We start from the raw sequence: 23,449 nt of genomic DNA on the forward strand, positions 1-23,449 counted from the left end.
TGCCAGAAAAACTATTATTGAGAGTAGGGATCTATTTCTAATGTCTTTCTAAAAACAGAACATATCTAGGAATTTTAGTGAGAATTTCCATCTTTTTTATTGTTATTCTTTTTGAAAACTATTTAGAAATTTAGAAGGAATCTAATGTTCTACAATCCTTTCACATAGTTCTTCCAACATGTTGACATTATCTTAATATATTTGAAATTTCTCTGTAAATAATATCTTTTATTTACAGAGAAATTTGTAGAAAAACTAGTATATATGTACAGCAGCATTAGAAAAAGTAAAATTTGAGATGCAGGGTTTATCCAGTAAGTGTTGGGACTGATTTTTTCTTGCCAATGGGAAGGATGGAGAGCAGTCTCTTTGGCGGGATCAGTGGGATCAGCTACAAGACCAGGCTCAGTTGTCTGCGAGCCTTTGAAGTGTGTAGATTGTACTCAAAGTGAAAGTGTGTTTAGTGCTCATGTTGAGAGTCAAGATGCAGCGAACCATTGAGAAGTGTTTTGCCATCAAATTTTGCGTTAAATTGAACAAATCTGTTATGGAGACTTTTTTGATATGATCTGTGAGGCTTACAAGGACAAAGCCATGTTCAGAACATGTGTTTTTGAGTGACATAAAAATTCTGGCCGGGAAGATGTTGAACCTGAACAATGCACTGGATGCCCAACAGCAACCTGAACCAATGAAAATGTGGCCGAAGTGCAAGAACCATTGAACTCTGATTGCCAGTTAAATGTTTGTTTGATAGCACAGGAGTTAAATTTAGTGAAATCCACTTTGCATTCAATTGTGACTGATGATTTGCAGATGTGGAAAGTGTGCGTGAAGTTTGTGTTGAAGGTTTTGTTAGACAAGCAGAAGGAACACTGTATGATGATTTGTCGTGAACTGTTGGAACATTTGGAGATTAATTCAAATCTTTTGGACAGAGTGATAACCAGTGATGAAACTTGGATCTTCGAGTACGATCCGGAGACCAAAAGGTAAAGTACTGAGTGATGCACACGCACCTCTCATCAGCCAAAAAAAGGCCTGCATGAGCAAATCAAGAGTGAAATAGATGCTTGCTCTCTTCTTTGATGCAAAAGGTATAGTCCACAAGGAGTTTGTGTCTGCTGGACAAACAGTGAATAGTAAATTTTATGCAGAAGTGCTCAAATGTTTGAGGATTAGAGTCTGCTGCCTACAATCTACAATCCTTCGAAGGGAGATCACTGATACCTGGATGCTCCATCACGACAATGCACTCAGTCACACATTGCTAATTGTGAGGGAGGCACTGGCCAAATATAACATGTCAATGCTGCCCCACCACCCTACAGTCCAGATGTGGCTCCCCTGACTTCTTTTTGTTCCTTTGGATCTAAAGGAGCACAAAAGAATATTGTTTTGGGACAATTGAGGCAATCCAAGTGGCTTCAATAGGATGCCTGAACAGCTTTGTGGTTGCCAATTTCTAGGGGTGTATGAAGACTGGAAAAAGTGCTGGCAGCAGTGCATTGATGCAGGAGGGTCATATTTTGAAGATTATTAACTCACTGTACATATATCTTCAATAAATTTCTTTTTATGACTTCAGTCCCGATACTTATTGGACAAACAGTGTATGGTAATGGAGATAATCTGATTTGTTTTTAATATTGAGTAACAAATTCAAAATCATATTATTAAATATAAAAGTAAATAGTTCAATATACAAATGACTGTTTGGTTTAAATGTTTGTTTGTTTAAAAGTTAAAAGTATAAAAAGCATCTTGAAAACAAAAGATGAAAATAATAATTTAAATTAAATTTGATCATTTTAAGGTACAACAAGACCTCAGAGGGATGGAGAAGTAAATGGTGTTGATTATACATTTTTAACTCCAGAAGAATTTATTGCATTGGAAAGAAGTGGAAATTTACTTGAAAGTGGGATTTATGAGGGTATTAAAATTATACATTTGCAAATTTATTAATAATAAAATAAAAATTAAATTTTATGAAAATTTAACTCAATGGGTTTTTTTTCTAATGGTTTTAATTATACAAAATAGATCATTTTTATCATTTTAAATGTTTTATAATTATTTAATTTAATATTAAAGTATTCACAAAATAAATATTATTTGGACAAAAGTTAATCCTTCAAGACAATTACAGCAATTTATTTATATTTTTTAGTAATATTAATTTTATTAACATTTATGTTATATAAACATATTTTATGCAGTTTATTTACATTTTAAATCAAATAATTTTGAAGTTTAATAAACTAATAATAAATAACTTCCTGTTTTGTTTAAACCATTGGGTTAAAAAAAAAGAAATGAATATAAAACTGTTCAGTAATTATAGTATTTGGCATTACCTAATAATATTTTATAATGCGTTTATATAATAAATTTGTTTAATGAAAAAATTTTAATTTTTAAGCAAAATATCAATAAAATAATTGGCTTTATGTATTAATAATATAAAATGATTATATTATTTAACATTTAAAGATACAGATTATTTATTATATATCTTTTTTCTATATTTTTAATTTTTTACTTAAAGCTATAAATGCAATTTTAAAAATAGTGAAAATGATATAAATAACATGCTAAATGGTTAAACAGTATCATCATATAGTTTTTTCCCCCCTAAATATTATTTTTCTTGTAGAATAAATAAAAATTAACTTAGCAGAAACAATTCAAAAAAATTGTTTGAATTTTAGTAATTAAATTTTTAAAAAATTTTAAAGCAAAATATTTCTTTAATATAAAAAATACATTTGAATCTAAGAAAACAATTAAATTTGTAACGTAAATATAATAATGACAATGATAATACAGTAATACCTTGACTTACGCTATCCCGACTTACGCGAACCTGAAGTTATGTGATTTTCAAATCTCGTCGATTTGCCTTTTGTTTGAGCACCACGCAACTCTTGATTACTCACTTCCCTCACACTATTGTTCAACTTAAATGTTTGGATATGTCGTGCAAAATTGACACATAGCTACAATTTATTTTTTGTTATTTATTTCTGTTTTTGTTATATATACAAAGGCTTGAGAGACTCTATGTGGTGATTTCTTGTAACCGTGAATGAATCAAAAGACGAGATAAGATTAACAAGAACATTTATTAGCTTACATATGTAAGAATGCCGATTGGAGGGGAGATTTTATTCCTTACCATCGGGATGGTCTAGGGTCTAAGCATATGTGGGTGGCGGTTTTGAGAGGCAGCAAAAGACAAGTGTTTTACAGAGGCAAACCGTTTATTCTTGATCGAAAATGCTTACATAAATTTTTTCGTTGGACAAGTCCTGAGATTCCGAACTTTAAGATTTCTTCAGATCCGATCTGGTCCTGTGTTGTAGGAATTTCGGTTGTGATCAGGTCCTGCGTTGTAGAGTTTTCGGTGGCGATCTGGTCCAGCATCGTAGGGGTTTTCGGTGGCGGTCTGGTCCAGCGTCATAGGAGTTTTGATGGCAATCTGGTCCTGTGTTGAAGGGGTTTTCGGTGGCGATCTGGTCCAGTGTCGTAGGGGTCCTGGACAGTGTTGAGTAAAATGTTCGAAGTCTAGAGAGACAGTACACGAAAGATGAACGGAAGTCCAAAAAAAAAAATGGAGATACATGAACACAACAGAAGTCTAGTGGAAGTCTTAGTGGAAGCTGCATTGTCCTTGGACTTGATGATTTTATAAGTTTTTCGAGATTGGCTTTTTGCTAATTGGACAGACTTTACATCATCGTTTTCTAATTGGTCTTCCACCTGTCTCCAGGTGTAAATGGAGCTTTGTATAGTTCACGGGAAAGGTTGGCTGAAGATGGTTTATCCAACACCATCTTTTAGACGCTGATCGCGTTTAATTGTTGACTATGACACCTATGCTCATTTTGATATTTTTTTTTAGTTTCGTTTTGCTTTCTAAACTGCATCTTAACTTTAACATTTAAAATTTTCTTTTTCTAAATCTAAAATTTTGTTTTTCCCGTTATTCTTTATGAGCGCCGATGTCAAAGTCCGGTATCACCGATTTGACACTTATATAATTTGTTTTCTTGACAATTTAACTTCTTAACAAATTTTTACATATCTTTCTTTTTTGGGGGGCTATTTCTGGGGCCTCACACATATATCCGACTTGGATTTACACAAATTGCGAAATTATACCCCAACTTATGCGAATTTGACTTATGCGGTTCTCACTCAGTCCCACCTATCGCGTAAGTTTGGGGTATTACTGTAGAATATATAGTTATCATAGTAATTTATTCCAGATATAGTTTTCTAATAGGTCTTAAATTGATATCATCAACCTATTTAAAAATTAGTTTTTTAATCAGTTTCATTATATCATATCATGTATGATATGATATAATGAAACTGATTGAAATAAACATGAACATAAATTAAATATGATTTTATCATGATGATTATATTTAACTTCTATATATGTATGATGAGTTAGTCTCTCTAGTAATATTTCCGTTCAGAGTTTGTGTATAGGAGTTAAGAATTCATAAGAAATAATGGATGAGGTTTCTTATCATAAATAATATGTTAGTATAAATAATAGAAATTAGGTATGCATAGTAAAATTTGTATTTGTAAAGATTCTTTACAAATACAAAATAATGAGATATTCATAGGACAATCATAAAAGGATTAGTCACCATCTGTAGCATTCAAATGTTATAGTATTTTTTACTTAACAATAATAACTTCGAAATAACTATTTGTAAGAAGAAACTGTCCACAGGTTCAATTTCTTAATTGCATCTATCAGATCTGTCCAAAAAAACTTTGTTTAGAATAAAACAGATTTAAGTACAGTAAAGCGTCGATTATTCGAATGCCGATCAACTGAAACGTCGGTTAACCGAAAGCGTTCCAGTCGGACTGTGTCGTGCTGAATCAAACATTTTTGATATTAGATTAACTTCTAAAGTGTAATTTTTTTTGTTTTTTATATTTTTCAATATATTTATTTTGTTTGTACAAAATAAAGAAATAATTTTTAACGATACAATAGCCACGATTATTATTATAAAAATTTTTGTTAGGCTTAACATAGACAAAAATTCAACGCGAAGCAACACACAACAGAGAAAAATTTAAACATGGGAATATTAATATACTATTATTGGGATATACTAATATACTATATTAATAATGTATTTTTTTGTACATAATCAATTATCCGAAAAATCAATTTTCCGAACAACCCCAGTCCCCAATTGATTCGGATAATCGACGCTCTACTGTACTAAAAATTGTTACATCTCAGTTTGTTTTATAACATTTCATAATTTAATACATTGAGAGTCACTTAAAAAATGTTTGAATGTTTCATTACATTACAAATTTTGAAAATTTATATTTAAATTGAGATTAAAAGTAGAATTTTTTAATGCAAATTTTAAAAATTTATCGACTGTTGCTTTGATCACAGTGTATTTTGCACAATTATAATAATGTACATTAATTTTCATTACTACTATTTACATTCTGATTTATCAATTACTGTTACCTTTTTAAAAACTTGTTATACTTGAAAATTTATAATTTTTGTTTTTAATATAAGAAACAAGATTGATCTTATTGATTTTTTTTTTTTCTATAAAACTTTCGTTCATTAACTGATTTAGTCTTGATAAAAAAATTATTTCGTTACTCGTGAAAAAAGAATGTAACATCGAAACATAAATTACATTCCATTAATATTTTCTGTAAGTCATTTTCAATAAATGATTAAATTTAATTTAAAATAGACAAACTTGGAAGAAAATATTTAAAAAATATTTTAATATTTAATCATTCAGGGATGAATAAATTAAATTAATTTAGGAAAAAGATAAAATAATATTGGTATTCTTTCTGTTTTTTAATTTGTTAAACTGTACTGATGTTTAACAACTTGTGATGTTTGGAAGATATATTACAAAACTTTGGGAAATAATTTCAAGATAGAATTTGTAGCAAAATGTCAAGAGATGGTATTGATCGGGAGTGATACTTACCAAGTGAGAATATTTAAAGAAAAGTAATGTTTTCTGTTTTCTAAATGTATTTATTTTGTGATGATAAAATATTTAAATATTAATATTTTTAATTAATTGGAAATATGTGGTTCTGTTTGTTTAGTTACAGCAACACAACACTTGGGCAATCTGCCTAGGGGGATGCCTTTCAGCTGATTTTTTTAATGGTAACTGGCCCCTATTTAGGCATTAAAGATGTAGAGAAAACCTGGAAGACTCCAATGTGGATGCGTTTCTTGCCAAGACGAGCTGGCGAGGCACGCACCCACAACTGAATTACCCGTGTTCAGGGAATGGAACTACTTGGCCACTGGTGGCCAATATTTGATCGAAATTAAATTGATTAGAATGTATGAATTCATTCTTAATTATAAAAGTTTATTTATTAGCAGTATTAACAGATGTGAGATTAATTATGAGATAATAAGTGATAAATTAAATTTTACTTGTGAAATTGTAAATACAGAAAAACCTTTAAATAAATAATAAGAGTTTGCATTTCAATAATTAGATTCAATTCAGATAATGAAATTATTGAACACTAATAGTTTGTTTGAAAAAAATATTATTATAAGATATGAATAAATTTAGGGATAATTATTTCATATGTGACAGATCCACCAATGGACAGTTTAAATTTTGCAATGCATATCTTGTCAAGAGATTTCCTGAGTTTATTGTTAAATGGAATTTATGTACTGAATCTGTGGTTCAGCAAGATGGGAGTAACTATGTGGACATAGGAAGTGGTAAACCAGTTTCAGTGGTCTTGTTTAACTTTCTCAGGTGATGCTTGTAAGTTTCTTACTAAGCATGTTTTGCAACATTCCAATAGAGACTAAGCTATGAAGAAATGTACCTATTGGAGTCATGTCAAATTGTTTTCAAATCATAAGTTTTGTCACTAATCACTTGTTATGGAAACAGTAATTTTTTGCTATACAAGACATTCCCCTACCAGGTAGTGGAAGTGTATCCACTGGTGGACTGGATTGTTTGTTACAACAGGTTTGCATCAATATTGAATCTGTTAAAAATTAATCATTAATAGAGAGTTTGCGGCCGACATTTTCATTGTGAAAATTTGTACGTCGGACGTTCAGCGCCGCCTTCCTGTAAGCCTAGAAGTTTGACAATGGCATTTGGAATGTCAGTGGAATCATGCTTGACGTATCAAACGCCATTGTCAAACTTCTAGGCTTACAGGAAGGCGGTGCTGAACGTTTGACGTACACGTTTTCGTGATGAAAACGTTGGCCGCAACCTTTCTATTAATTGGGGAAGTTCACATTATTAATAAGTTTTCTAGGTGGGTAGTGAACTTCAAATTCCCATTGCCAAAGTATTATCTGAATAGAAATATAGAATGTATCTGCATCTGATGACAAAGTTGTTGGTCACATAACTCCAAGGAGAAAGCATTCATAGGTATTTACAAATACAGATTAAAAGAAATATTTAGTTGACAAGTGATATATTTGCCTAACTGCTACCACCAATACACACAGTTTATTTGTCCTTTATGTAGTGTTAGAGATATTTTTATATTATTTAATATCTTCTTTGATGGTTATGCCAGTGTTGGTTAATATTAAAACATTTTATAATTAACATGTGTAGCTTATGCATTTAAGTGAAAATTGGATATTATTCATGCAAAATTTTTATATTGTCAAATGAGTATCATTCCTTTGATTCTCAAGCCATTTTGTAATTATTTAAATACAAGAATGATAGTTTTAAACTTTTTATAAAATGTGCATGATATTTGAATTTTCTTTGGCCTGAAATCTTTATATCCAAAGATGGAGTGCCACTGTCCAGTCGTGTATCAACCTGCTCCAAAATTGGACAATTTGCTGTTCTTGAAAAGTTAAGTTTTTTTGGGGAAACCCACTTTTGATACCTATGAAACTAGTTTCAAAAGTTGAGCAATGGACAGTGCTGTGACAGCATATAATTAAATTTGTTATCTATAGTCTCAATTCACAACAAATGATTATAAACCAAAAAGTGTCCAGATGTGGAATGGTGTTTCCTTTTTAAAGAAAACAAAATAATTTTTTAATGTATTTTTCTTAATAATTATTGCTTCATTCGAAAAATATCTGTCTAGGTATTTTGTTTTAATTTAATCAGAAATCATTCCCAAAGATTTGTATTATAAGTTTCTATATAGATACTTATTTGAATCTATACAGGCTTTGTAATATAATAGTAGCTGTAGCGTATCTCGTGAATAGCATTTTGATAAATTTAATCATTGTTAATAGAATAGTAGAAAAGTATCTTTATTAATAATCACTATGAAATATTTGACAACTAACATTATTTGAAATAAAATGATTATCTTTGTCTATACAATTTTTTTATTAAAAGAAAAAATAACCAGTGGAAGACAATTGTTTCTTTTCTAACACAGTATACATTTAAACTGTGCTTTGTAGAGTAGAAACACACAATTATATAAATATATAATACACAAAAGTAACAAATGAGATACTATTATATTCTATACATTATGTAATAACTGTTAACATATGGTACTTTATATTTTCAACTTAGAATTAATCAAGAATAAATCACATTAATTTTAAAATTATTTCTAACTGTTTATATTTTAGCTTGTATCTCACTATTAATATTAATATACTATCTACTCTTTTAATCTTTCTGCTTTAAAAAAATTGAAATGAAATTTTAATCTAATTGGATATTCTTTAATTTTAATTAATCGTCTTTACGTTTTAAACAATTTCTACTAACTTATTTCAATAATTCTTCTATCGTCTAGGAAATATGTATGGTACTCCGAGGCCTGCCCCTGCTGCCTCTGCTTTCTCTGCCAATCTTTCTAATGTGTCAATTCATCCTGTGACATGTGAGCACAGTTCAGCTTCTTTTCAATTATTCAATGATAACTTGAATGAATCTTTTGATAACTTAAATACAGTAACTAGTGATGGAATAGCTAATCTTTCTGTTTCAGATAATAATAATTGCAAGCAAAAAAATTTAGATTATTCATCTAATACATACGAATATTCTAATAGTTCTGCAGAAGATGTAAGTAATACTAAACAAACAGATGGGAATAATTTAAAAAATGGACAGTTAGATGCACAGACAGTTTCAATAGATACTGAAAAAATAAAAGATGAAATTTCCAGTATTAACGATAGTGAAAGTTCTACAGACGATACACTCGTTGCTACATTTAGTGACTGCTCGGTAGAAAAATGTTCACATAAAAAATACCATAAAGCAAATAAAAGGGACATTACACAAAATGCCATAAGTGTTGAAACACAGACTGAATCAAATATTAAAGGTGGCGATAAGAAAACTATTGATGTGGGCATAGAAACCGATATCACATTAGATATTAACAACATGAAAAAAATAATCGATAATGATAACTTTAAAAATTCAAAAATTAATCCTAATATGTTATCTTTAAAATTTACAAATGATAATTTAGATGAATGTAATGCTTTTTATAGTAAATTTCAAGAAACACTTGCCGGTTTCCCTGATATATCTCCCGATGAACAAATTTTCTATGACAATCAGTCTTTTCAAGTAAAGAAAAATAGACATTCATTAAGGCAAGCAATGAATAGAAGAGAAAATTTAAGTGACAGTAGTGCAGATGAAAGTTTTGATTCAGATAATAACGATACAATTTACCTAAAGAGATCGTGTTCTTTTCCTGTTAGGTATCAAAAAATACCCCAAAGAAAAGTTTTATACAAACAGCACCAAAATAAAGATAAATATTTATCAAATAATAGAGGAATAGATTATTATGGTTTATTAGATCACAATATTTCTCGGTTATACAAAGCAGTTAGTGATAAGCATTCAAGAAATTATACAAAGTATAAAAGCTCTCAAAAGAATAATGGTTATTTATTTAGAAAAGAAGATTGCAAAAATCATAAAACACACAAAAAGTATAACAACAGTATTGAAAACAGTGTGCCAAAAAATGAAGATGTCTCTTTAAAAAATAAAAGTGCATTAAAATTTGATGAACTTCAAAATGAAAAGCCATATATTAATGGAAATTACACCATTAATAATGAAAACTATAAGAACAAAAACTCTACACACATTTCTAATGAAAATATTCATAACAGTACAAATTTAACTAGCTATAACTGTGATGATATACTGTCAAGACTGTCTTCTTCTTTTTCATTAAATAGTAATAAGTTTAATCCTGATTATAATAAAATGACATATGACAACAATAATAATTGCAAATTATTAAGAAATCAAATTTCATTTCCTTCTAATAAATGTGATATAAATAGAACCGCTTTAAATTATTTGTGCGAGTCATGTGATTCGTTGTCTTCTGATAATTCTTTGTTTGTGACTATTGCTTCCTCTGCATCTGCTTTGCCAGGCAATCATTATGGTACCCCTAAGCCACACAAAGAAACTCCAACAACTCCTCCAAGAAGAACAAATTCTATTGGAAACAGTAGTGGAATTATTCTTCCTGGAGCACATCCCTCTTCTGAAGGAAAAAGGAGAAGAAATCGTTCTAATGTAGAAGCAATGGCAGCAAAATCTGTTGATCCAACAGACTCTTCTGATTGTTCTTTATTAGGGCAGCAGCCTAATACAAGGTCAGTTTTTTGTTATTTATATATATGTGTGTATCTAATATTTAAATTAAACAAGATTTATAAAAAAATTAATAAACTTTCAATAAATTTCTAAGATTAATAAATAGAAAATACAAACTATTAAGTCATTAAAATCATTATAAAGAAGAAAACTACAAAAAATCTATGTCAACTAACATCACAGGAGTGTGTTTATAGTACTGCAACATTCCATTAAAATCAAAGCAATCAGTTTTGTTACTTTAACGTAGAAATAAATATAATAAAGCCAATTGCATGATTTCAATTAGAATTTCTTTAGTTATCTAATTTTACCTAAGATAGTTGACTAACATTCTCTGAAAAAACTACAAGGGCATATGCCTTGGTCCCCAAATATCCTTGAGCAGCACCGATATTCTCAAACTCCTGAAACATCAATGTATTAAAATACCTGTAAATGTTCCTCTTCAAACATTTTTGGCATTTCTAAAGTACGCTCAGGTACAGGAAAATAAATCTGATTCATCCAATGTCTCTCTTCCCATGAAGAATGGCAAAGTTTTCCATCTGGATGTCTTGTAACTATGATTCTTTTCTGAATAGAAATATGGCATAAAAGCTAATTAGATATTTTAAATTAATATTGTATTTGATAAAAAACTTTCTGAACATACCCTATCTGATATTCCGTAAGTGATATCAGTAAAAACATATTTACAGTCAGTATAGCCTTGAATTTCAGGATCATATGAAATGACAGTTGTAATAGGCTCTCTCTCTTTCATGACTGGTGGCATTTGAAGTTTTTCTTTAGCTCTTTTTTTCGCATCATCCATTAACTGGAAAGAATAGTTGTGAAATCATAAGACAAATTTAATATTTGATATAGGTGATGATAATATTGGACAATAAATTATTTTTATATTATAAAATATAATACAGATTATATATGATTATACATATAATTTTAACCAGCTACAGCATTATAAAAATCTTACTTTAATGAAAAATATCAAAAGTTATTTATGTTGTTATAATTAAAAAGATAAATTCTCTGCTAAATAGGATTTCTCATTTCTCAGTCTTTTGCTTATCCCAGGATTTCAAGAAAAAGTGATCTATGTCCTGGAATTTACTGGAATCCTCAATCACAAAATACAATTTAAAAAATTTGGAATTTCTTAAAAATAAAATATCCTGGAAAGGAATGATATAATTATTTCCCATTTTTTAAAGTAATTTAATAAGTTCTGCAACTTCAATGATAGGAAAAGAAAATATAATACTGCTGTGTAAAATATGTATTAAAAAATTACTTCTGGAAATTACATGGAAATTTCCATAAATAAAAAACTGTTTGAATTTTTTTCATATTTCAAAACCATGTTGTATCTTTATATTAGTTTTTCAAAACCGCAATGCAGCGTAATAATCAACACTTGGCATAACTCATTCATTTATTTCAGTTTTTGTTTGAATTTTCATTGAAAACCGATTAAAAAAAACCAAACAAACCAGAAAAGCCTTGGAGTGGGTTCAAAGTCCTGCTTCAGACCAATTTTCTTCCAGAAAGTCTAAATTAAAATTAGCATAAGATGGCTTAACTGCCTACCTCTAGACNTGTTTATTGTTTTAATTGAACAATATGTATTATTGTCATGAATCATCTGTAATTGTTACTTATTTTCATATTGCATTTGTAATCATGATCATATCTTTATTGTATATAGTTTTTCTGAATAGTTCTCTGAAGATTTGTATTCTAAGAATTAATTTTTTGTCTTATAATAGCCTTTCATCATGTTTTGTTTTCTTCCTGGTTTCAGTTTTGTCAATGATTCTAATTCTTTTGATTTTGCTATTGTTTTTTTTATATATTGCTCTTTTGATTAACATTCTGTTTTCCCTCTCTTAAGAATTTTCCTGTTCAATTTTTTTATAGACAAGTTCTTTCTTATTATTACGGCTTTTTTTTTTTTTTTAATTTTCAAAAATTGTGATGTCTTATTTGTAGTAGTAGTCTTAGACCGTATCTTATTTGTTTTCTGTGATTTCGTATATTCTTGATGTCTTCAGTTTTATATTAATAATTCTTCAAAGTACCTTCTAAAATAAAACTCCACTACTTGTTTACTCATATAAAGACTAATGTAAGGTCTACGGTTTTTTAGAATTGGAACGCTTCAGTTTTACAGTTAATTTCATTACATTGACTCGGTTTTTAGAATTCTGGAAAAAATCTTCTCTTATTTTGAATTATTATCACCCAGTACTTTCTCTCAATATTATATTGTTATATTCATTATACAGTAACCTGTCTAAAGTGTATTGAGATGATACTAGCCAGAATTTTTCACTTTGGCAGGTTAGATGGTTATGAAAGTATTAATGCAGAAAAAGGGAAAAGTTGAGAAAATGTTACAGGTGGCATTCATATTGACACTGTTGCTGATTCTTTTGTCTACTTAATGGAGAAATTGGGAACCTTTTATCATAAAATGTTTTGTCATAATAGTGTGATAACTTTCATGTATGAGTAAATGGGAATACAGTGGAACCCTGTTTATGTGGCTCAAATGAGACTGGATTATCCAGATGACCGAAAATCTGGATAATACAGAAAATATGTTAAGAAAATAAATAACACAGTTTATATACATTTTAATTTATATTTTTAATTTCTTCTCCCTCGTAGCAACCATTTTCTTTCTTTTCACTGTTTACGCTACTTCTCAAAAGATTGAAGGTGACAAACTCAACAAAACAATAGTATCTTTGGGTGTTGAGTGAATAATGACTCTCAAAGTTAAAAACAATAAACTTATTTATGTTGCATATTCAAAGTCATGCTATGCATAAATTTATTGGATGTTAGTCTTTTAGGTGCTTACATGTGGTTTGAAATTTGAATATGCAATGTAAGCAGTGGTGATATTCAGCGGGTTCGCACAGGTTCGGCCGAACCCATTGTTAACATTTTCAAAGTTTTCCGAACCTTGTTAAATACACGTAACATTTCTCAGTGATATTGTTTCTTTTAAAAAATATATTAAAATATATGTATTATACTCTGTAACACTACTAAACTAAAGCGTTATACTCCGTTCGCCTTGGTGTGACCTCCCTCGACCGTTTCAATCTCGACTGAAATGAGGTTTAATCGCGATCGACTCAAGAGAGTTCTTGAAACTAGATCCAGTCATAAGAGAGATCCTATAATCTCACGCATGTGAGAAAATACAAGATGGCTGTGGAACACGTGTCGGGCTATCGACAGTGAAATAAAAAAGATATTTACAAAGATATAAGCGAAATAAAGATATTTCGAGAGACGATGACATCTGTCTATTATTAGATATATCGCAAGAAAAAGTATTGTATTTATTTCTAACCAAAACTTCCATTTTGTTTGTCGGTGTTTGTGACTTACCGCGTAGTTATGTCAGTTTTATCTGTTATGAGATTTTATTTTAAAATTTTTATATTTTTAATTATTATAAAATGGGAAAAAAACTTAATTTTGAGAGTAGGGACGAGTTTTATAAAAATTTGTAAATGCTAGTAATGAGTAAAATCTTTATTAAGTCCAACCCCTCTTGAGATATGACACGTGGTCCCCCTTCAATCTCCCCACCTCTTGGACCTTTAACCATCAAAATTTAATGGCATCAATGTCCCTTATACACAAGGTATCATGCCAAATTTTGTTTCCTTATCTTCATCCCATCCTGTGATACTAAATGAAATAGATTCCAGCACACACATACACATGTAATTTTTATTTACTTCTTTGAGTTCAGGCATGGTCTCAAAGCGTGGAGATTTGTAAGAACCTCAGAGAGTCAAATATGACACGATTCCAATAATTTCCTTTTTTTATATATACATAACAGGAGAATTATTGGAACAAGGGAAAGAAAACATAGCAGCCTGGAAGTAAAAGTGAGATATGTATTACTGGATCTGATTCCTTTTTTTTTTAAAAATGCTTTCTCTTTTTGATGTGGGATTTGACAATGATTTTTTCTATTAAGTAATTGTGTCATTTTAAATATCCTTGGCGTTATAACTTATTATTAGGTATTGAAAGTTTAATTCTTTAACGATTATTGTTACAGTTATTTTAAATATACATCTATATGAGGGTAATTAAATCTTATTTTTGCTGGAATATAAAAGATGTTGAATTAATTTGTCCATTTCCATTGTTCATATAAAGATCTAACAAGATTATATTTGGAATTTCTGCTTTTTGTAATATATCTTATGGATTTGTCTCAATGCCAGACAACTATAAACCAATAATTAATAAATATAAGATTATTTTTCTAAAGTAAAGATTAAATCAACTACAGGATGATTTAATATGCATGTTACAAGGAGGAGACCAGAAGTGGAAGTTGGACAGATTGGGTTTAAAATGTAGGGTTTGGCAAGTGTAATAAAACCCTACATTACTAGGTGTAAATGGGCTTTCATTTCTTTGTAAAATGGATTGAAACATTAGAATGTATGATATATACCACTAAATGTAAATCGTCATCAACATTTATCATAGCTACGAGTCAAGGATTTGCATGGAGAACACTCGGGTTGGATTTTGGGTTTTTTGTTTACTTTTACTTTTCCGGCTGTTATGTCAGGAAAGGATTATATAACAAAGGAAAGTATTAAAATTGTGTAAAATTTAAATCTCCGAGTTTTTTTGCAAATCTCCATGTTTTTAGACTCCCAACCCAAAAAAAGGCAAAAAAAAAAAAATTCTGTGTACATGTTTGTTGTCATCTATTTTGTTTAATATCTCAAGATCTGATAATGATTAAGAAACAAAATTTGGCATGGTAACTTATATAAGAGGCATTGATGCTATTAAATTTTGGTGGTTAAAGGTCAAGAGGGTAGAGAGAGAGAGTCACCTGTCATTTCTCAAGAGGATCTGACTTCGTGGCAATTTTACTCGTTATAATTTTTCCTTATAAAACTCATCTATATCCTCAGAATTAAGCATTTTGCCATTTTGTAATAATTAATTATTACAACTAATTAAGAGCACGATTAACTACATATAAACGTCCGGTGTGAACCGAAAAACACGTGTTTTTTAAAATTAAAATATGATAAAAATTTCAGTCTGTTATCATGAAAATATTCTAGTAAGTAATTGCTCGTATTTTATTTTGGTTTTATGGATTGCGTAAGCAATTAGTAAAACAATTATTTAATAATATTTAACAGAAATTTACGTTCAATAACAAAGAAATNTATGGTTAATAATATAAAAGTTATGTTTTAAATAAAATCTCTTAACGACCAGAAAAGTAAAAATGAGTTATTCAGAAGAATATTTAAAGCACATAGTGTTAAACAAATTTAGAAAAGGTGAGAATTTGCGTGAAATTTAACTTGAGTTTCCTTTGTGCAAGCTTTTGCCACTTGACTCACAGCTATGACAAATGTTGAAGATGGCTTAAAATCAGCAGTATACGTCATACGTTCTAACGTTTAAATCCATTTTACAAAGAAACAAAAGCCCATCTACAACTAGCCATGTAGGTTTTATTACATTTGCCAAACTCTACATTTTAAACCTATTCCTGTCCAAAATCTGTGCTTCCACTTCTAGTCTTCCCCTTATTAGAATAATCATTATTTCTGTTGAACTTAAATTCATAATGCAATATAAATTTTTTCAAATTATTGGGATGAAACTGTTATTTTAACGCAACTGAAATATTATTTATGTGGAAACATTTATAGCAGTTTAATTTCGGTAATTCACAACACAGTGCCAAGCTTCATAAATTGTTATAAATTTTTCAAATTCTAAACATATTTTAGTCATTACTTATAGTAAATTAAATATTATATATATTAAAATAACAAGCACATTGGACTATTTTATCAATAAAGAAAACATACCTCTGTATTGTTTGATCATTTATCAGTAACTATAAATTATTGAAAATCTGTTCTAATGATTTTAATATACATTCGTACATCGTTATATAAAATGAATTGTAGGTCTTCCACACCGTTATCAGCATGGAGTGCTAGAAGAAATTCTGGTAATTTAAATAAAAATGAAGATGTTTCTCCACTTTCTAATCTTGGTCCATTGCCAGATAATTGGGAAAAAGCATATACTCCAAATGGTGAAGTTTATTTTATTGAGTAAGTATATTATTAAAATAAATTTACGTATAATGTATCTACACATACCATAGTTGCTGTTAAATTCCAACAACATAAATGCATTTGTTTTAAAATTTTATTGATTTATTATTTACTTTACTAAATTGTTTACTTGATGATTCTAATGTTTCTATATATTAACGTGAGAAGTTTTAATTTCAAGTTTATTGGAAAAATAACATTTAGGGAGACATTAAATTCTTCAAAGCACAGATACGATGAAGCTGCTTACACTTAACTTATGAATAATCTTAGTACTCTGCTTCACTAAAAAAACCAAATTTAAGTCTATTTAACTTATTATTTTCAAATTTTCTTAATTAGTATGCATACAAGTTGGAGATTTTAGTAGAGAGAGTTTTTCAGTGCTTGTTTTCATTGTTTAAACATGCATAGATATAGGATAAGGGGAAAGACTACTTTGAGTGGAGTTGGCCGTTTGCATTTTCAGTAGAAAAAATATAAATTTTAATGTCTTCTTAAAGCGTGAACTTCGTTCAACTGCAGAAAAGAGGTTGGAAATTGGTGACTAGGATAGCCAGATTGGGTAAAATATCTCAAATTGGGTTAGTTTTTATGTGATCTTGCAATTTGTTTTATTATTTTGGTACAGTAATCTTATGCATTTTACTCTTGACTTACTATTTTTAATGTTTAGCTACTTTATAGGCAACTTTTCTACTTTAAAAAAAGAGTTTTTACAATTTAAAAAAAAAAACTATCTGGCATCTTCTGTACATAACTTAAATATCCATCATAGGATGGTCCTTTTTTGTTTTATTTATATCATGTACAAAATGAATCGTAAAGTTCAAGTTTAATTTAATAAAACATTTTAATTTTAATAATTTGTCAATTATAAAAAATATATAACTGTTAATTAGAAAAGAAAAATAACAAATTAAAAGTTGGAGAAGCAATAGCATACGTACGTAGTTAATCAAATGCTGTTTTATTGTCAATTTGCCATATTGTAAGGGACGTGAGGGTCAGGGAATTTGTACATAGTTGCTCAGGAGAAGTCAGGGAAAGCCATGCAATTTAAAATAAAACAATGAATTTTTTTTGTTTCCAATAAGAGAATAATAAAGTATTCATAAATTGCTTTTTACAACTTAGAAGAATATTATTAATAATAGAATATATTGCAATTATTTTGAAAATATTTAATGCTAAAATGTTTTTTTACAGTCATAATTCTGGTACATCACAGTGGTTAGATCCTAGAATGGCCAGGATACAGAAAAAAGCAATAGAAGAATGCGATGACGACGGTCTGAAATTTTAATATAATTTAATAATTTTCTTATATATATATTTAAATTACTGTATATATGTAAATTGTATAAATTTAAAAATATTTTTTGAATTCTTCAAAAATAATTTTACTGAAATGTTTAATATAAGAGCAATTACTAATGTACTAATAATCATATAATTCTTTCAGAGCTTCCATTTGGATGGGAAAGAATTGACGATCCTCATTATGGAACATATTATATAGAGTAAGTATTTAATGCATAAATATGTATTGAAAATCACTTTCATAAGCATTTATAAAAATACCTCCAACATTTTTTTCATTTGTATATGTTAAACAATTTATTTATTTGCTTTCTGTTGTTAAGAATATAGTTCTTGGGTACAATTAATTATAATTTAGCAGATTACATTTCTTCTTAATTGTAATCTTATCATAATCTTACAATATAATCATAATCTTAAATTATAAAGGTCAAAAATTAATTACATAAACATTTTCAAAACCTCATTTAATCTGTGTTTGAAACAATGTCAGTGGTACCTTGTACTTTGAATGCTTCAGAGTTTAAATGCTAAATTTGACAAAAATTTTCCTTGGACTTTGAATTATGCTTCAGAGTTTGAACTGGATGAACAGTGAAAAAGCACTCAAAATGTAAATTAAATCTGTTGTGAGGCCATGTTATCTCTCGCTCCTACTTTGTGCTGTACGTGCTTGCGTTATGTTGTGCTTTCAGTGTTTTTTTTTTTTTCTTTATTTTTTGTGCGTTTGGTTATATGTATTGTGTGTTATTTGACGATTTTTAACAATTTATTTCTTCAGTCTTCTTTGTCAACAGCTCTTGGACATCTCATACACTTTGTATCCTTTAACTCTAGAACTTTCTAAAACCACATTTGGCATGTTCAAAGTTTAGGAGCATCTTCCCACAGATATTACAAATTTTTTTTATTTTTTACTGTTTGTATGGCATTATATCTTTTACAAAACTCGTAAAGCATAAAATACCTGATATACAGTAAAACCTGTCTACGGCGACCACCCACGGTTCCTTCAAAAAGTGGTCTTTTAGACAGGTGGTCGTCCAATACAGGTGGTGCTGTAATACCGTATTTCCGTACGTATCTTGCGCTCTTTTTAGCCATATCTACTAAGCAAAACTCGAGGTGAGCAAAAATAAGCGAATTTTTTCAACGATAGGGCTATATTGGTATTGTATTTTATTCTTATCGGATAACCCGATTTACAGGAGTCGTCATGATATTATAAGACAGATTTAACACCAATATTTTAAAGATTAATACAATACTCGCATTTTCTCGATTATAATGCACACTTTCTTTTTTCCGACTTAATTAATTCGACTCGGTTCTTTTCGTTCGCTCCTCAGTTACGTGTATTACGTCATCAATATACAAGCGCGTCCTATCTCTCCATCACTTTGCTTTTGGTTTTCGTTAGTTTAATCTTATTTTAACTTTAAAAATACTGTATTTTTTAATATTTAATATTTTCTTAATTAAAATAAGAAAAATTATTAATTAATAATAAAACGATTTTATTATTTTTTCTCATTATACGATTTCATTACAATCGCGGAATCGAAAAAGGAAGTAAAACTGATTTTTGCATTAATGCGTTTATTGTTTTTTGAATATTTTGCCTGCGAAAATTACTTGGATATTATTTTTCTAAAAATATCGTGGAAATAAGGTAGGTTGATACAGAAACTATTTATCGCACGTGTACTGTATATGAGCTTCAAAATAAATAAATAAAAATAGATTTTATCAAACGATGAGATCAGCCGATTAATTGTATCGTGTACAATATTTTACACCCCCAAGGAAAATACTGTAGGTCTAGGGTAAAATAAATTTTGTTTTCCCACAGTTAAACTTCGCCGCTAATTGCTGTTGTGATAACTTTAATACGATCTTCTAACGACAGCACTTTGCATTTCGGACATTTTCCAACAAACTGAAATGAATTTCCTTTGTTGCTAGACTAATTTATTAACACCTGCACCTAATTTCAAGGGTGGGAGAAGTGCCCGGGATGGGTTCGAACGAGAGTTTAGACTAATTCATTATATTAGGAGGTGGAAACGTTGTTGAGATGGGTTCTTACAATAGTTTAGACCAGATACATTCGCGAAAGTGGTCGCTTATTACAGGTGTTGTATGTTGTTTCGGACCAAAAATCGATGCCCGCGGTCGCGTTACACAGGTGGTCGTTTAATACAGGTAACTTATACGAAGACTCTATGGATAAACTATTCCGTGCCAGAAATTTTTGCCCGTTTTGACAGGTGCCCGTCGAATGCAGGTGGTTGCCTAAGCAGTTTTCACTGTATCTTTTTATCTGAAGACATTTTAACTCTATTTTATTCAAACAAAATGTGAAGTAAAACGTTTAATATAAATTTCTAAACAAAGAATTTAATCTCACATTAGCAATAATGCATTAAATTTTGCAACTGTTACAAATAAATCAGTCATTTGTGTTAAGTAATGACAGCCATTAAAAAGTATGCAAAAACTTTCTATTCAACCTAATATAACCTTTACTTACTATACCAACAAAGTCTAAGAGGAAGGCTATAATATTAATGATTGAAATAAAAAAAGAACTTATCACAAAGCATGAAAGCAGTTGCATTTGCTAGATACTTGGAGTCAAAATGAGTTCTCAAAAGATACTGATCTTTTGAGAATATTCAATTCCAGGGAATGCAATATATATGTGTATTTTTACTCTGCTAGTTTCAGAAATACAGAATTGTGGAAAAGAAAATGACATTTTATTCTAAAAACTGTCCCTATAATGAAGTCCTCATGTCACTAGATGACAGTTGGGAAAAATTTGGGACAATCCCAGAAAATCAGGACATCTGGCAACCTAAAGGCCATGTATGGAAGATCTGACAGCCATACTTTAGATGACAGAGTCAATGGTTGCAACCAGTTAATGCAATTTTTATTTTATTATGCAGTATTTACATATAATATTATTATTATTAGGGTATTTAATTATGTGTATTTCCTGTTTTAAGTTTACCAAAATGGTTATTTATGGCCTGGGAATGGATTAATTCACTTCCGTTATTTCTAATGGGAAAAATTGATTTGGAGTTCAGATGGTCTCCAGGAATAGAAAAACTTAAAAATTAAGAAAATTAATTGACTAAATAAAATTATATTTTCAAGTAATAAATGTTTTATAAGAGATGTATGAGTATATATTTACAAAAGCTTTTAATTTCTATCAAATGACTGAAAGAAACTGATATCAAATTTAGCTTGTTAGAGAATAAAGGAAAATTTTTCAAAATACTGAAGTACAGACAAAACAAAAAAATAAACATAATTTAGAATATTTTTTGAACATGTAATTAGTATAAGAAATTTGATACTGAAATGCACAAAATAAACATACTTATAAATAAACTACTAATAACTGCTAATATATTTAATGAATTTAAATGAAGAGATTTAATCTGTATATATAGATGAGGATGTATGTTTGTTTGTTCGCTATGCACTTTTAGGCCGTTTGACCAATTGCTACGAAACTCAGCATTTACGTTAACATACTTCTAACTTAGATAGTGTCATAAATATCACCCCAAAATATTGATTGGATTTCAATATATCAAATAATTTCTGTCTATATTCAATTTGCTGGATTTACACATAGCGCCATATGTGGGTTGTTAAAAAAGTGCCTGAACTTTTTGAATAGCATGCATCCAGTTAGTTATTTTTTAATCCGCTTGGATGCGTTGTGTCCACGGAAACCTCTTGAGTAACCTTCTTCACTCCATTTGTTGATATCTTGTTTTGGTGATTAGTTACGGCCATTTATGTGAAGGGGCATTTGTGGTGTGGGTTCAGCGAAAAATTGGATCTGCAGAAATGCGCTCTTTGAAGGAGCAGTGTTGTCCTGTAAAATTTTGTGTGAAACTCGTTAAATCCTTCACGGAAACTTCCCATGGGTGGGTGAAACATCCCCCACCCCAAAAAAGCTTGACAAGTTCACTCAAATGTTAAGGTGATGTTGACTGTTTTTTTCGATGCAAAGGGGGTTGTGCATCATGAAAACCTGCCTACAGGTCACACAATAAACACAGAGTATAATCTGGGGGTTATGAACGCCTAAGAGACAGAATCAGGCGAAAACAGCCCAAACTTTAGAGGAGCGGCGAGTGGTTTTTTCACCACGACAACGCACCAGCTCATTTATCTCTCAGAACTTGTGAGTTTTTGGCCAAAACAAGACTGCTGTGCTTTCCCACCCACCCTACTTACCTGACAAGTTCTGGCCCTATGTGACTTTTTCCTGTTCCCAAACTAAAAAACATGCTCAAAGGAAAAAGATTTGCCACCATTTCAGAGATAGAAAAAAATGACGGAGGAGCTTATGAGCATTCCGGAAAAAGTGTTCCAGGACTGTTTCAAAAAATGGAAACACCATTGGGATAAGTGTGTATGTTGGGGAGGGGACTCTGACAAATAAATTGTAAGTGAAGTATTTTTTATATAATAAATAAAGTTCAGGAACTTTTTGAACAACCCTTGTATATTGGGAAAAATTTTAAGAAAATAATAAAATAAATATAATTTGTAAAATGGATATAATTTTAAAAAATATATATTATATTCACTTAATTAATTATTGCTACAATGATACAGTACAAATTAGATGTGCTATATTATTACTGCAACAGGTAGCACATATACTTGCCTGCACGGAACTGAAAGTGTTGCCCTGTGAACGACTACTATCGGTTGAATTACTTCAACCCCCTTCTACAATGGTAACTTCTTTCTATCAGACCAGCGGTATGGTGGAATTCGTATAGGAAAATTACACAAGGTACCAGCCTACACAAAATATGTTTTAAGTGGTTTTGAAGGATGCCAAGTTTAAATATTTTGTCCTTTTTTTACCCCTTCTTCTTCAATGTACAGTACATATTGGTTTAATAAAGAAATTGATTAGTCACTTTCAAATTAAATAATTGTAGTTTGATATATCTTTTGAAATAGTAGCAAATTAATAAATCATTAACATATTACTAATCATATAAATTATGTAATTTATTAAGAATAAAAATATTTAATAAATTTTAATAACATATTTTAGTGGAAAAAATTTCAACCAATTATTGTAGTAACTGATAGGTTTATGGACAACACAGTGTTTGTATATAAATACTTATACTTACACTTGGAGAGGAAATTACAATAATAGTTGGTAACATCAGCAGTTTGATTGTTGTATGGGTTACAGTTAAAAGTTTATTATTATTATTATTATTATTATTATAT

General features: G+C 29.6%; 1 protein-coding gene across 4 annotated transcripts in view; it reads left to right on the forward strand.

The window, feature by feature from the left end:
- The window catches only part of LOC111623614 (membrane-associated guanylate kinase, WW and PDZ domain-containing protein 2-like), an 87,414-nt gene that overhangs the window by 49,771 nt on the left and 14,194 nt on the right, over positions 1 to 23,449 (forward strand). For 2 of the 4 annotated variants that reach the window (XM_023366258.1, XM_023366267.1), the window contains exons 3-7: positions 1,817 to 1,936; positions 8,833 to 10,678; positions 16,682 to 16,831; positions 18,044 to 18,126; positions 18,300 to 18,357. In XM_023366258.1, the coding sequence (XP_023222026.1) occupies positions 1,817 to 1,936; positions 8,833 to 10,678; positions 16,682 to 16,831; positions 18,044 to 18,126; positions 18,300 to 18,357 (2,257 nt within the window). The remainder of the gene's footprint in view (positions 1 to 1,816; positions 1,937 to 8,832; positions 10,679 to 16,681; positions 16,832 to 18,043; positions 18,127 to 18,299; positions 18,358 to 23,449) is intronic. The other 2 variants (XM_023366278.1, XM_023366285.1) reach the window with 2 other exon arrangements.

The sequence above is a fragment of the Centruroides sculpturatus genome, unplaced genomic scaffold (genome assembly GCF_000671375.1).
Source record: "Centruroides sculpturatus isolate CEXI.00-Female unplaced genomic scaffold, Cexi_2.0 scaffold84, whole genome shotgun sequence".
In the NCBI taxonomy this organism is placed as follows: domain Eukaryota; kingdom Metazoa; phylum Arthropoda; class Arachnida; order Scorpiones; family Buthidae; genus Centruroides; species Centruroides sculpturatus.